At 43.8% G+C, this 14,603-nt stretch overlaps 1 protein-coding gene across 1 annotated transcript in view; it reads left to right on the forward strand.

Moving 5' to 3' along the window:
- Cenpe (centromere protein E) overlaps positions 1 to 14,603 on the forward strand; it is a 51,345-nt gene that overhangs the window by 19,631 nt on the left and 17,111 nt on the right. The window contains exons 20-38 of the mRNA XM_010641611.3: positions 125 to 244; positions 1,234 to 1,356; positions 1,439 to 1,604; positions 1,900 to 2,054; positions 3,147 to 3,461; positions 3,576 to 3,848; positions 3,965 to 4,123; positions 6,334 to 6,537; positions 6,782 to 6,940; positions 7,762 to 8,052; positions 8,158 to 8,316; positions 8,753 to 9,028; positions 10,654 to 10,938; positions 11,065 to 11,220; positions 11,380 to 11,667; positions 12,114 to 12,389; positions 13,035 to 13,193; positions 13,326 to 13,607; positions 14,071 to 14,229. Of these exons, the coding sequence (XP_010639913.1) occupies positions 125 to 244; positions 1,234 to 1,356; positions 1,439 to 1,604; positions 1,900 to 2,054; positions 3,147 to 3,461; positions 3,576 to 3,848; positions 3,965 to 4,123; positions 6,334 to 6,537; positions 6,782 to 6,940; positions 7,762 to 8,052; positions 8,158 to 8,316; positions 8,753 to 9,028; positions 10,654 to 10,938; positions 11,065 to 11,220; positions 11,380 to 11,667; positions 12,114 to 12,389; positions 13,035 to 13,193; positions 13,326 to 13,607; positions 14,071 to 14,229 (4,005 nt within the window). The remainder of the gene's footprint in view (positions 1 to 124; positions 245 to 1,233; positions 1,357 to 1,438; positions 1,605 to 1,899; positions 2,055 to 3,146; positions 3,462 to 3,575; positions 3,849 to 3,964; positions 4,124 to 6,333; positions 6,538 to 6,781; positions 6,941 to 7,761; positions 8,053 to 8,157; positions 8,317 to 8,752; positions 9,029 to 10,653; positions 10,939 to 11,064; positions 11,221 to 11,379; positions 11,668 to 12,113; positions 12,390 to 13,034; positions 13,194 to 13,325; positions 13,608 to 14,070; positions 14,230 to 14,603) is intronic.

Here is a 14,603-nt window from a genome sequence, read left to right on the forward strand (position 1 = left end):
ATAGAATTATTCTTTAAATATTAGTGCTTGAATTTTACTGTCAATTTAAACAATTACGTTTTTTAATCCTGTCAAATCCAAATCAAATACTACATTCTGTTTCATTCTTCTTTGATTCTTTTAGGATGAACTAAGCTCCAAAGTAGAACTACTCAGAGAAAAGGAAGCTCAGATTAAGAACCTACAGAAATTCATAGACTCGCAGAAAGCAGAGAATGCACAGTTGGCCTCGCCATCCCCGTCGGTAAAGATCGGGCTCCCTTTCCTGTGCCATCCTTTGGGCGTTTCTAGTTTGCCAGGGTCGTGGGTGCTCACTTTGGGCAACTGCATAATTGTCGCCAGTGATCTGTATTTCATCTGTCAGCCCTGTGACAATGAGACTATTCAGATCGTTGCCAACTTACAAGTAAATGCACATAGGAAGTTGAGTGTGTCATTCTTTGATTAAACATAAGGAAGTAAGGGACACGCTTCCATTAGAAATAAGCAAGTCATCAGAAACTTAGCAAGACCTTGTCTCTAAAAATAAAAAGATGCTGAAACTGCAGCTCAGTGCATAGGCCCTGGGTTCATTCCCCTATCCCACAAAATAGATAAGTCAAAAAGCTTCTCATCGGTTCAGTTCTTTTATACAAAGTATAAAGTAGCCAGGCGTGGTGGCACACGCCTATAATCCCAGCACTCGGGAGGCTGAGGCAGGAGGATCTCTTGCAAATTCAAGCCCAGTCTGGGCTACATAGTGAGTTCTAGGTCAGTCTCAACTATATAGTGAGACCCTGTCTCAAAAAAGCAAAAAACAAAAAAATCTTAAGGTAAACATTTGGAATTGATGAATAGCTATAAGGTATAGATCATAAATAGATTAGCATGGCTTAATAAATTCATTTCATTAATAGATATCAAGTATTCCCATTATAATTCAAGTAATAGTTTTGTTTATTAGCTTTTTATTAAAGTGTAACAGAGTTCTTACAGTATTTTCATACATTGGTATTGGGGGGGTTTTGTGTTTTGTGTTTTGGTGATTCTAAACATTGAGCCCAGGACCTTGCACAACACTAGGCAAGCACTCTGTTACTGATCAACATCTGTGACCCCATGCACTGCTTTACATTTTCATTATGGAAAACACGGTTTCTTTTCATTTGTGTGTTTATTCCCGTAAGTTCACCCCTTTTGGCTAGGTACAAATAATGTTTCTAAAGTACTCAATCCCTTTTGTCCTCTGTCTAGGAAAACAGTGAAGACCCAAAACAAATGAGACAGTCTTTTTTTGATGCTGAGACTGTAGCCCTTGATGCCAAGAGAGAGTCAGCCTTTCTTCGAAGTGAAAATCTGGAACTGAAAGAGAAAATGGTAAGAAATGTTTTAAAAGTTTGTAACAAAGCAGGTAGAATAATCAGTACATTTTTGTGACTTGTCAGTTTTCTCTTAATAGAAGGAACTTACAAATACTTGCAAACAAATGGAAATTGATACTCGGTTATATCAAGGCCAGTTGGAGGCAAAAAAGAAAATGCAAATTGATCTGGAGAAAGAATTACAATCTGCTTTTAATGAAATAACGAAACTCACCTCCCTTGTAGATGGGAAACTTCCAAAAGGTATTTTATAATTTCAGACATCTCTCTGCAAATCTGAAAAAATGCACCCAGATTATTTGGCAGCTACAGTCCAATAAGTAAAAATCCACTAGGCTGTTTTCTTCAACAACTTAATATTCAGTTTTAAAATCATTTGGTGCCAGTGTTTATAAAGACTTCCATGAGGTTCAAATCATACGTAGCTTAAAATGATTTTTGAAATACATTGGTCCTGATTTTGAGGTTGCTTCAAGAGCTATTACAAGTTAGATTATCCATTGCCAGCATTTTCTCTAAATTACCAAACACTTCCTAGATTTGCTGTGCAATTTGGAACTGGAAAGGAGGATAACAGATCTGCAGAAAGAACTGAATAAAGAAGTTAAAGAAAACGAAGCTTTACAGAAGGAAGTTAACTTGCTGTCAGAGCTGAAATCTCTGCCCTCTGAAGTGGAAATGCTGAGGAAAGAGGTGAGCAGAATTTTAAACAATCAGCCCTAGTTTTGGAATGAAAAATCTTTGAAATACTGCCTTAAATATTTTGATACAGTGTATTTCTACAAAGCAGAGAGACAGTTTCGCTCAGTGTTAGCAGTGGAGATGAGAATAGTTGCCTGCTGGTTTGCGTTTGTGCACCGGAAGGAAGGAAGGAAGAGGCTGTCACAGTGTGTGTACAAGTGTGCCTGGCGGCGGGGCCTTGTGGCCGGGGCGCCTGTGCTCCTCAGGTGGGCTGCTCTTGGTCCTCGCCTGTTCTCTCCTCCTCTGTCGCTGTGTTGAATAAAAATAAGGAGCTGAAGGGCATCGTGGAGGAGCTTTCGGGCTTGCACAGGCTGTCAGACAAGGGAAGGATTACGTGAGCCCACAGCCTGCCAGCTTTTCCTTCCTGCGTCCTTTCCAAAAGAAAGAAAAATGGCAAGAATCTGACATGCCGACATTGTACTGAAGACCTTCAGAAACACTTTTTATTCTTTTTCTGTTTATTTTATTTCCTATTTCTGTCTTTCCTCAGCTCTCCTCTTTCCCTCTTCCCTTGTTTTTCACAGTGATTTCTCTGTACGTAAGCTGGATATGGATTTTTTTTTTTTTAAATAATGCCTTTGAAACCGTAAGCATTATTCTTTTAAATTATTTTATTAACTTTTTGGAAATCTGAGCTGTAAGAAAATCCTTTAGAAAAATAAAATAAGTAATTCTGAGAACCCTAAATGCCAGCTGCAGGATACAGTTAGAAAATCCTTCAGAATGGCAGCAAGGAAATCAGCACCCCGACTGCCTCTACTGACTGACTGCGCCATGCAGTCCTTACTAGAACCCAGAGATTGGAAAACAACATGAAGGTGAAGTAGGAAAAGTTAGAGAAATGGGACAATAAGGACATTGCCTTTCTTCGGCCAACTCTTCAGAAAATTTAAGTGATTACTTTCCCTCTGAGGAAAACTTGTTCTCTGGAACATTGTGAAAACATTGAGGAAACTGTGGGAACGTTGAGGAAAACTTCTTCTGAACATTGCTGCAGGAAATCCTACATTGTTAACATCCCTAAATCTTGCTTCTCTTCTGTAGATACAAGATAAATCAGAAGAGCTCTCTGTGATAGCATCAGAAAAAGACTGGTTGTGTTCCGAAGTAACTCAGAAGGAGAGCAGCATTCAAGGTTTACTTGAAGAAATTGGGAAAACTAAAGATGACCTGGCCACCGCCCAGTTGAATTACAAAAACACTGAGCAAGAATTTCAAGATTTCAAAATCCTTCATGTGGAATTGGAGCAAAAATATAAAAGGGTCCATGAGGAGAGTGTGAGAATGAAGCAGGAAATGGGAAGTCTCTCTGAAGAAACAGAGCACCTTCGTTTGAGCTTGGATGCGGTGAAGACTGAGGTTGGTGCAAAGTGTTCTCTGGGAAGGGCTGGTTGGTGGTCTGGAGTTTAACCTTAAGTATGCCAGAGAATGCTCTGCTTCTACATTTCCCATCTAATTTCTCTTCTTTTAAAGCTTTCTCACAACGCTCAGAAGGTTCAGCAGAAAACAGCCGAAGATCAAGAAAGGGTGCGTGAGGTGGAACAGCTGAAGGAAGAGCTGGAAAGGAGAGGTGCCCACCTGCAAGCTGCAGAGGAGGAGAAGACGCTGGTGACTGAGAGGTTGCAGCAGAGTCTGGAGGCAGTGAGAAGCTTGGCCCAGGAGAAGGAGGCCCTGAGCCAGCTCCGAGACAGCCTGCAGGCTGAGCGGGACCAGCTCCGCGGTGACATCCGGGACACGGTGAGCATGGTAAGGCACTGTGCTCAGACGCGGGAGCCATGGCTCCTTACTTGTGACCAGGAAGCGGTCATGACATGACTGTGCTTTCTGTACTAATGGAAATCGTTTCATGTTTCCCTGAGAAGAACATAGACACACAGGAACAGCTGCGCAATGCCCTGGAGTCTCTGAAGCAACACCAGGAAACGATTAACACATTGAAAATGAGAATTTCCGAGGAATCATCCAGGAATTTGCATACAGAGGAAAATGTATGCAAAACTGAGCAAGAATTTCATCAAAAGGTGAAGGGTGTTGATTTCCAGATTTTCCATATATTTATTTCTATATGAATTTACTCTTTAACCCCAAACACTTAAAATATCGTGTAGTCTAGGTTTTGTTAATTCACAGTGGTAACCACCAGTACTTTTATAAGCTTAATCTTAATGTCTTTAAAGGAAATGCTAACAAAATTGCTTATAATCAATTTTAAAAGAAAAGGGCAAAAAAATATTAGTTCAGACTTTGAAGAGTTAATATTTCCTGAGACTTGATGTATTTTGAGTTTCTTTAAAGGCCTTTCTGAATCCTAACAAGAAAGACTAACTACTCTTAATGATGGCTAAACATTTCTTTTATGTCAGATTTTCTATACTAAAGTTGGTTGGAGTTCACAGTTCAGTATGATATGGGGTTTCATTTGCTACATCTTTCTCCTTTCCCCAAATTTGTATAACAATTTTTTAAATAAACTTTTATTTTTAGTATACCTTATACCCTTTTATCCAGAATATCAGCTACTATAAATTTTAAATATCCTTCAGGAGATGAGTAAAATAACCTTTCATACATCCAAAGTTTGAACAGTATATAGTATATATATATTTCTTTAATTTGTGGTAAAATGCCTATAACATAAAATTTACCCCCTTAATAATTTATAAGTCTGGAGTTGAATATAGTGTTAAGTTCTAGCATATTATGGTGCCACCAATTTTCAGAACTGTTTTCATCTTGCAAAACTGAAACTCTGTATCCATTAAATAACAACTGTAGGCCGGGGATCTAGCTCAGTGGTTCTGGCACCTACTTCACAAGTGCAAGGACCCGAGTTTGAACCCTGGTAGCAGTAAATAAATAAGTAAATAAATAAATAGCTCTAGCTGGGGATTTAGCTCAGTTGTACTGCTGCCTGCCTCCCAAGAGCAAGGTCCTCAGTTTGATCTCCCTTACCAAAAAGAAAAAAAACAAAATAACAACTCCTTATAAGTTCATATTTCCGATGTACCTTGGGTATCAGTACAGAAAAGTATTTCACTCTACTTTGTATTTGTATACAATGTGTTAGGAGTAACGTTGTAAGATTTTGAATTGTAAAATCTGACAGACCAGATTTAATTAGTGTGTCCTGTAGTTACCTCTGTGCTCATGCGTACTCCATTCAATAAAAGCAGAGAAGTAAAATCTGGTTTGTCTGTATCCTCCATAGAGAGCTAAGCAGCTACTAAAGATCACGATTTGAAGATTACTTCACAGCATGAGAAACATGTATGATCTAAGTGGAAAAGCAGGCTAAAAGTATCATACCTATGTAAACTAAGTATAATAGCTAATATTTATAAAAACCTTAATTGGAAAAAAACTCTGGAAGAAAATATATTCTAATAGTGACTTTGTGAGGTTGATGACTTTTTTGGATGGTTTTTTCCTTTGTTCTTTTTTCTTTCTAATTTGATTATAGATTATTATAAATAACTTTCAAAAATGTGTGCTCAGTATGGGCTGAATGATGTCAATCTTCATCTTTGCCAAAAGTTTGTGTATGTCAGGTTCTCTTTGGTTATGGTGTGTTGATGGATTAATGAATTATTATGGCATCCTTTTCTTAAGTATAGAAAAATTACATTAACAAAAGTACATTATGCTGTTACAAAATGAGATAGGACAAAAGGATTTTGAGAGATACCTCTTATAAAACTCCAGCTTCTTATGAGTAAAACCACTCTGAAGAATGAAGCTTTGTTGGGAGAGAGGATAGGGATGACGCTGGGGCGAACATAAAGTAGTAGAGTCCAGAGTCATTTGCTCCTTCCTCAGAAGTAAAGCACAGCACTGCCATGTGCATCTCAGGAAATACTTGTAGACGACAGGAAGGAAGGGCATGTGTCTTTTAGCTGTGTGATTGAAGTAAGTTGGCATCCATAGTCAAGTTAGCCTATCTGTGAAGATAACTGTAATATTCTCAGCTGCCCGCGTTGTTCTTGTCTGAACTGGTCGAGGGCAGACTTCTGGTGTGCAGCCTCACCTCCCTGGAGTGACACTGCTCCCCAAGCACACAGGGATGACGCAAGTACCTACCTCATAGGGCAGGAGGGCAGACACGGTGTGCTGAGGTGTGAGAGTAGTTAGTACCTGGCATGTAACGATACTGACGTGTTGGCTGTTTGATCAATGCTGTATTAAAGTGGTTGTTATTAATACCTGAGAAATTCTTCTTTGATTTCTATTTTAGATGATTGGTATGGATGAAAAACAGAGTTTGGAAGCTGAAACAACTGGAATTCTGATTGCTGGTGTGAAGGACAGCAAGGTAGTTGAGCAGCAAAAGAAGATGTGTTCTTTAATACGAGAGAAAAATGAACTCCAACGAATCCTAGAAAGTATTACAGCAGAGAAAGAACAGTTGAAGACTGATCTAAAGGAAAATATTGAAATGGTAGGAGAATATCACTGTGTGACAGATTGGTCCATGTCACACCGGCAGGGTGACTGCCGCTCTGGACTTGCAAGTACATTCTGGGGATCTGTGTGACTAAAGACTTGCTTTCTTTAGTCCTTTTCTATATAGTTTGCCTAATATTTTTATTTGCAGGCTGAGGTAAATGCTGACTTTTTAACCTGATTTGTTAAGTAAAAGCTAATGATATATATTTTAATCTCAACTTTTAAAAAAATTCCAGACCATTGAAAATCAAGAAGAATTAAGAATTCTTGGAGATGAACTTAAAAGGCAACAAGAAATAGTAGCACAGGAAAAGAACCATGCCATAGAGAAAGATGAAGAGCTTGCCAGGACCTGTGAGAAACTGGCAGAAGTTGAAGAAAAGCTAAAGGAAAAGGTAAATTCTTGAACTTACCTTCCTGGCCATTTTCCTGACTTATACCTTTTTTTTGATTCCCATAATCCCAAATGCAGGGAGAGCACATATTCCTAAAGTGAACAGATCTGATTGCTGCTATCTTAGACAGCTTCACTTGTACTAAAATCTTAGCTAACGTCCCATGTGAGGATTGTATTATTCCAGAGTCCATAGGTGAGACAGGCCTGTGTCTTCTTAACTAATAAAAAGGTAACAGCACTGTCCTGGGCACTTGAGATACTACACTGGTCAGCAGAACATACAAAGAGGTACTAGTGACCCTTTACTCTGTAAGATTTAACCAGGAGCGTCCTACAGCAAACTGTGACCTGCAGGATTCTGAAACACACACACAGACCTTCCTGTTTCGGCTCAGAGCAGAGGTCCTGGAAGTGCACAGCTGAAGTGAGGTGCGTGCTCACCTCCTCCAGCATTCTGGTGTCTCCCAGCTCCCCTGGGCATTTCTTGGCACCCCTCAGAGCTCTGCTTCCATATCCACATGGCCTTCTTTCCTGGGCCTCTCTGTGTCCTTTTCTGTTTCCCATCAACATGCTGTCTTTGCTCCGAGGGCCTGCCCTACTGTCTCATGGTCCCTCCTAATTACATCTGCAAATAGCTGAATGTGGGTTAGGACACAATTTAACCTGTTACAGACACCATGCCTAAAAGGTTTGTTTACTCTTTTTAATGTTTCTTGACTGTCTTATTGGGGTAGTCCATGGGGCTGTGTTAATGATTTTAGATTAAAAATTTGAGAAAATATAGGCAAAATGATAACTGTAAAAATTGTACATCTTCAGAATGAACAACTCCAAGAAAAACAACAGCAGCTTCTTAATACACAAGAGGAGATGAGTGAGATGCAGAAAAAGATGAATGAAATGGAGAAGCTAAAGAGTGAGCGAAAGAACCAAGAATCCAAGTTGGAACACCTGGAGATGGAAAGGCTTGAGCTGACTCAGAAACTGCATGAAAACTGTGAGGAAATGAAATCCATAACCAAAGAGAGAGACGATCTGAAGGAACTACGGGAGTCATTGGAAGTAGAAAGAGATCAGCTTAAAGAATACATAAGCAAAATTGAAGCTGCAGTAAGTTTCACCCTTCTCACCTGTTGGATGTTCCTTTAAAATCTGGGAGAGCAACGTCGGGATGACTTTCTCACTCTGTTCTCTAAATCTCGCTTGCTGGTGAAGGGCCGACACACAGAACAGGAGCTCAGCGTCGCCCGTCTGCATCTACAAGAACACCAGGAAACTATCGCTGAGCTCAGAAGCAGCATTGCTGAAAAGGAAGCTCAGATAGGAAATACTCAGGAGGACTTGGAGAAGTCCACCACCAAAGTAGGAGAGCAGGTATGGCTTCTCTTCCTCCTGTCCTCCTCTTCCTGGCTGTCCTTGAAAGGAAGGCTGAGCGCTGAGCTGTGACTGAGCTCTGTCCTCTCATGGATTGGGTGAGTGTTTGCCAGCTGCTGGTGGCGAGTACAGCTGTGCTTATCACACAGTAGTGGAAGAAGGAGGCTTCGGTGCCTGGTCCTTCCATTCCTCATAGAAGGAGAGTACTCATTGCCAAGGCGACCAGTCCACTAAGGCACGTAATGATGAGTGCAACAGAAACGTCCTTCACAGCCTCAGTAGGAATCAAGGGAAGTTGAGAGAGAGTGTGTGATCCCCAGTAGGTCCTGAGGGTTCAAGGTCACTTTGGTTGCTGTGGGAAGTGTCCTGATCTTTTCCTCTTACCTTCCGATCATGGCTTCCAGGAAGTAACCTGGTACTTTATGAATATCACAAGGTCCCAGTGCCCGATGAGGAGCAGAAGGTGCTTCCTACCGTGAAAGCAGGAGGTGAGATTCAGGACACAGTGAGGGAGCTGGAGGCGCTGGAGGAACAGTCCACAGCCGCGGGTCTGACAGAAACAGAAAGGCTCAAGCTGATAGAGAAATTTCAGGAAAGCCAGGAAGAGATAAAATGTCTCATGAAGGAAAAGGACAACCTTAAAATGCTCAGAGAAGCTCTTGAAGCTGAACGGGACCAGCTGAAAGAATACATCAGAGAAAATTCGGTTAAAGTAAGTTTCTTTTCCTCCCACTTAATTAGTATTTTATCAGAATCAAGTCTTTACAAAATGGGTGTTTGTGTTGAGTTAAAATGTGACTGTCAGTTGTAACTGTCTTAATCATGAGGTAACTGGAAACAAAAAAATTGCTCATAAAGGACCGGGGACATGGCTCAATAGTAGAACATTTGCCTGGAATGCGAGAGACCCTGGCTTTCATCCCCAGCTCAGTAAAACAAAACAAAAAATGCTATGAATACTAGGAAACTATTTAAGCTGAGAGGAAATGTTTCAGAGAAGACAGCTGTCAGTTAACTTTTCTTGTTGCTGAGGCAAAGTACCCAACACCCAAAGTTAGGTTTATTTAGCTCACAGTTTGTAGAGGTTTCAGTCCATAATCAGCTGGCTCAAGGAAGGGTGGCACATGGGAGAGAAGCAGTTCATGGCAGGCAGAAGGCACCATGCATTAAAGTAGCAAAGCAGCACGTGACCTTCTTGTGTCCCTTACGTCCTATCTAGGCTGCACGCCCTTAGGGCAGGTAGCACTCACACCCAGGGTGGGCCTTCTCATTATCCACACTGAGAACTAAGCCACACCAATGAGTGGACTGATTTAGTAATCACACACCCTTGATCCAGCATCACATACTCTAGATCACAGCCCACTGTGACTGCGTGAGGCTTTGGAGGGACATCTAGACACAAGCCTTGACAACAACGGTTTTCTTAAATATTGCAAAATAATTTAGAAGAAGCTAAACAGAATTATAAGAAAGAGGAATGCCAAAAGTGAATAATTTACTTAAACCTATTCCTCCAACATTGCATACAACACTTTGTCTCCTAAGTGTCGTCCCTGTTGGTGCAACCATTCCAGTTGCCACTCTGACTTCCACTCACCAGACCTTGATTCTAGTGTGTGCACGAACGTCCTGCTGCTGTTTTCTCCGTAGTCTCCCCAGTCCTCAGTCGCCGTGCCTTCCTTCCGCCCTCCCACCACGGCCTCCTGGTTGTCTCCCCACACTCATTCTTCAGCGTCTCTCATCTCTTCCCACTTGGGGCCCAGCTGATCTTCTCGTGATTCCTTGACTATTGTACTGTTTCTCTCAGAATCAGTTTGAGTGCCCACTTGCCTCAGGGCCTGGAGCCTGGGCCCCATAGTCGCTGTCCCGTCCTGCTCACTGTACTCTGGTCCGCTGTGCCCTGCCCTGCCGCAGGGTTGCTGGGGGTCTGGGCTCGTGCCCCACTGTCCATCCACATGTGCCCTGTGTGACCCACACACCCCTCCACAGACCTCAGTGCACCTCTGGCCCCTCAGAAACCCTCGGGGCTTATTCACAATGCCTACATTAGATAGAAGAGCCTCAGTGAGCCCCTGTTTGGTAGGAGTTGGGATAAAGTCTTTTTCCCTAAGGTGAAAGTCTCAAAAGGCAGAACTCAGGTAAGTTTCTCTGTTTTATCTCCAGCTTCTAACAGGGCATTGACTACGGAGTGAGCCATGCACAGAAAGTGTAGAAAGTTGGCGAGTGCTTGGAAAGGGCCCGCTGCACTGGCCTTGGCCGCTGCAGAAAGCTCCCATTCTGTCCCCTAAAATACACAATCACCGGGAACCAACTGTATTTTATGATTCCCTTAAGATCCAGGAGGCTCAAGACGAACAAGAACAGCCCTTCCATATAGGAGAACAGGGTGAGAGTCCTAGAGGAAGTGACACGGAGCAGCTGCATGAGCAGCCTGAAGCCAAAGACGCCGCACTGCTAAGGGTAGAAATGGAAAAGCTCCAGTTGTGCCAGAGACTTGAGGAAAGTCGCAACCAATTGTCATCCTTGGCTAAGGAGAGAGACGACCTACAGACGTGGCAGGAAGCGCTCCAGGCAGAGCGTGACCAACTCACAGAGCACGTCAGAGAGGTCAGCGAGAAAGTAGGTTCTGTTTTCTCCATTTTTAAAAATATTTTCACGTGATTAAATATTTGCAAAAAGGAGTTCGTTATCCTGTAATGATTGTAATACTTCTGTAAATTTCTTGGAATTTCTCTAATAATGAAGCACCAGGAAACAGAAGTGGAGCTTAAAGTTGCCCGTTGCTGCCTGACAGAACGAGAAGAAACCATTGATGAGCTGAGGGCGCTGCTCTCGGAGAAGGAAACTGAACTGGCAGGCGTTAGGAACGGATTAGAAGCAGCCAGCGAGGAATTGCAGAAGGTAAACTGAGGGGCAGAGCAGTAGAAGGAGACTCGGCACTAATGAAAGACTTGTTTCTACACAAAATTACTTTCAAAAACAAACTATTTTTTTATTTTTCCTTCAAATATATATGTGTATATATATTTTTGACTAATAACTTTTATTGTTATTTTTAAGATCCGAGAGCTTTATGAGAAACAGGAACAGCTTATTAGTGTGAAAGAAACTAGCGAGACACAGGAAAATATGAATGAACTGGAAAAATTCAAGGAGCTTCTCAAAACCCAAGATTCCACCTTGCAGGACATAGAGAGCGACCGGCTCAAGTTGAGTAGGAGACTGGAAGAAAGTCAAGAAGAAATAAAAATTATCATTAGGGAAAGAGATGAACTGCAAAGGGAGCAGGAGGCCCTTCAGTTGGAGAGAGATCAACTGAAAGAAAACCTTAATGAAACTGCAGCTAAAGTAAGGCTCCCTCTTCCGTGTGTCTGGAAGTAAAATAGGGTTAAATGGGACTTTGATGACCACAGTCAAGTTTTATTAATTTTCTAGTCAAAAAGGAAATGAAAGAGCCTGTGAAAAACTGCTGACATTCACTGTCCTGAGCACCGAGAAACTCAGTGCCTGGAATATTTGGGTGGAGACAGGCGAGCCGCAGGTTTTCAGCGAAGTTCAGCACATTCCGTGCTGAGTTCAGCGAAGGGTGGGCTATACAAGAGTGCTTGGAAAGGGGCTGCTGCAGAAAGCACCCATTTCTGTCCCCTAAAGTACAATATCTCCGGGTACCAACTGTCCTCATGTCCCCAGTGAAAGAGAGCAGTACGTGCCTTACCCTAGCACAACACCGTTTTCCCTCAGTTTAGGAGTTGTCTTTTCCTAAAAACCTGCTGTGTCCTCGCTTGCTTTCTCAGCTCCGAGAACTTGAGGTAGAACAGCAGTGTCTCAGGGTAAAAGCTGCCAGCAAGACCCAGGAGACGGGGCGCGAATCTGAGCACTTAAGAGAGCTGCTGGAGGCCCAGAGATGGACTCTGGAAAACATGGAAACAGAACACAGGAAGTTGGCCCAGAGGCTCCATGAAAACCTCAAAGAAATAAGAGCAGTCACACAAGAGAGAGACGAGCTAAGAAGTGTGCTCAGCATGGACAGAGAGCGGCTCATGGGAAACCTGGAGGAAGCCAAAGCAAGAGTACGTTGCCGTCTCACCCTGTCCAGTAATGCGGCCTCGTGTCCTGGAAGACCAGAGGCGGAAGGGCTGTGAGGAATGGAGAATTGACCCCAAAAGTCCTGCTGTAGCTTTTTATTCTAACATGTTAGCAGGATGATGTAAAGATAGCTGTTAAGATATTCATTGGAGCAAGTCATAATCAAAATAAAGCAAACAAGTAGGGAAAATCAGAAGTGTCCAAGCCAGGCATGGTGGCCCACACCTGTAATCCCAGCACTCGGGAGGCTGAGGCAGGAGGATCGCTGTAAGTTCAAGACCAGCCTGGACTACATAGTGAGTTCCAGGTCAGTCTCAACTACATAGTGAGACCCTGTCTCATAAAACCAAAAAGAAAAAAAATCAGAAGCGTCCATTAGTAGGGGACTGGGTAATAGGAGAGCACATTCGGGTCATGGGCTGCTGCACTGTGGCTCAGGAGCAAGCCACTGCCGCAGAGCCGCAGGGGGGTGTCCTGCGTGGGGCGGCCCGCTGCAGAGCTGTGAAGTGTGTAGAGGACCACATCCAGCAGGAGCTTAGCAAGGGAGGGCCGGGAGTTCTCGTTGGGCTTTCGCTCTGAACCTCTCCACTGTTTGGATTGTTTCACTCTCAATTCTTCCTCTAATAAAGGACCTGGAAAAACAAGAGGAAGTAAGAATGGCTCACCTGCGTCTGAAAGAGCTGCAGGGAACGGTAGACGAACTCAGAGGGGCTGTTTCTGAGAAGACAGACGAGATGGCATCCATGCGAGTGGACTTGGAAAACACAAACGCGGCCTTAAAAGAACAGGTATCTTCTGAAGTTGTCTGAGGAGCTGAGGGTTTGGACTGGGTGTTTTTTGTAATGAAACCGGGCGGTGATTAGCCTAAACCCAAAGATTTGCCTATTCAACTTTGGAACTATTCTTTGTTGTGTCCCAAGGCCCAAGAACTTGAGAAGAAAGAACATCAACTTCTTCAGGTAGAAAATAATCTCAAGGAAACCGTGTTTCACATGGAGCAATTGAAGAAGCAAGTAGAAGCTCAGAATGCAACTCTGGACAGCATGGAGATGGAGAGAGTAAGACTGACGCAGAGCCTCTCGGAGAACCGAGAGGAAGTGCGGCTCCTCACTGAGGAGAACGGGAGCCTGAGAAGCGCGGAGAAAACCCTGAGAGAGGAGGACGAGCAGCTGCGGAAGAGGCTGTGGAGGACAGAAGCTGAGGTGAGCCGCGCTCTTCCCTGTCCCTGCAGGCCAGCGCCGAGCCCTTCTGGGAGGAGAGGTGACGCGGCTTTATGGCCCCTGAGACCTGGCGTCGGTGTTCTTAAAGTTTCAGTTCTGTAACCGGCATTTTTCTTTGTGATGGCTGTGACTCAGTGGTTAGAATAAAGAACGGACGTATACGTTCACACACACACATCCGCCACAGGGCTCTGTGTTGCAGTAGTTTGCGGTAGGAATGGGAGTTGTCTGAATGCTCTTCAGAAGGGAGCTGGGTAGAGGAGGCCAGTGTCAGAATCCCACATGACCCTGAAAGAAAGAAAGCCGCGGGTTTGGGTGACCCTGAGGGCGGAGGGCTGACGTGGAGGGTGTGCAGTGCGCTTGCTCCCCCTGCAGGAGGGAAGCGCGGGTGCGGGCGAGGGGCAGGCGGTAGTGTTCAGAGCTGAGCTGCCGACTCTCCTTCAAGGTGCTGCAGAGGCAGGAGGAGCTCAGAGCCGCTCACATGAGCCTGAAAGAGCACCGGGAAACCACCGATGAGCTCAGAAGGCTTATTTCGGAGAAGACGGATGAAGTGTTGAGTATGAAAGTGGACTTAGAAAATTCCAGTGCTAAATTACAAGAGAAGGTACGGAAGGGGTGCTTGTTGGACTGGATGTCAACTTGGGATCTAAAGTCGCCCGGCACAGTGGGCAGCCACAGGCTGATGCCCACCCTCTCCAACAGTGTCCCCATGAGGCTCAGTGTCCTGCCCAGGGCGCACACCCAAGAGGCAGAGCACAGAGGCCCCAGGAATGCCCATGGCAGCAAAATAGTGCAGGATGAAGACAGCTCACGTCTGCCCCAGGAGGCGGTCATGAGGGACAGCAAGGTCACCACGGGGGTCAGTCTGGGAGAGGGTGCACAGATGTCCTGCTTGACCTGGATGATAGTTTTACAGCTGTACGCATGTCAGAAATAGTTGAGCTGCGCACCTAAGGTTGGTGTACTTTATTTTACCTC

This window comes from Fukomys damarensis, unplaced genomic scaffold, assembly GCF_012274545.1.
Source record: "Fukomys damarensis isolate Sample0158 unplaced genomic scaffold, DMR_v1.0_HiC HiC_scaffold_25, whole genome shotgun sequence".
NCBI lineage: Eukaryota > Metazoa > Chordata > Mammalia > Rodentia > Bathyergidae > Fukomys > Fukomys damarensis.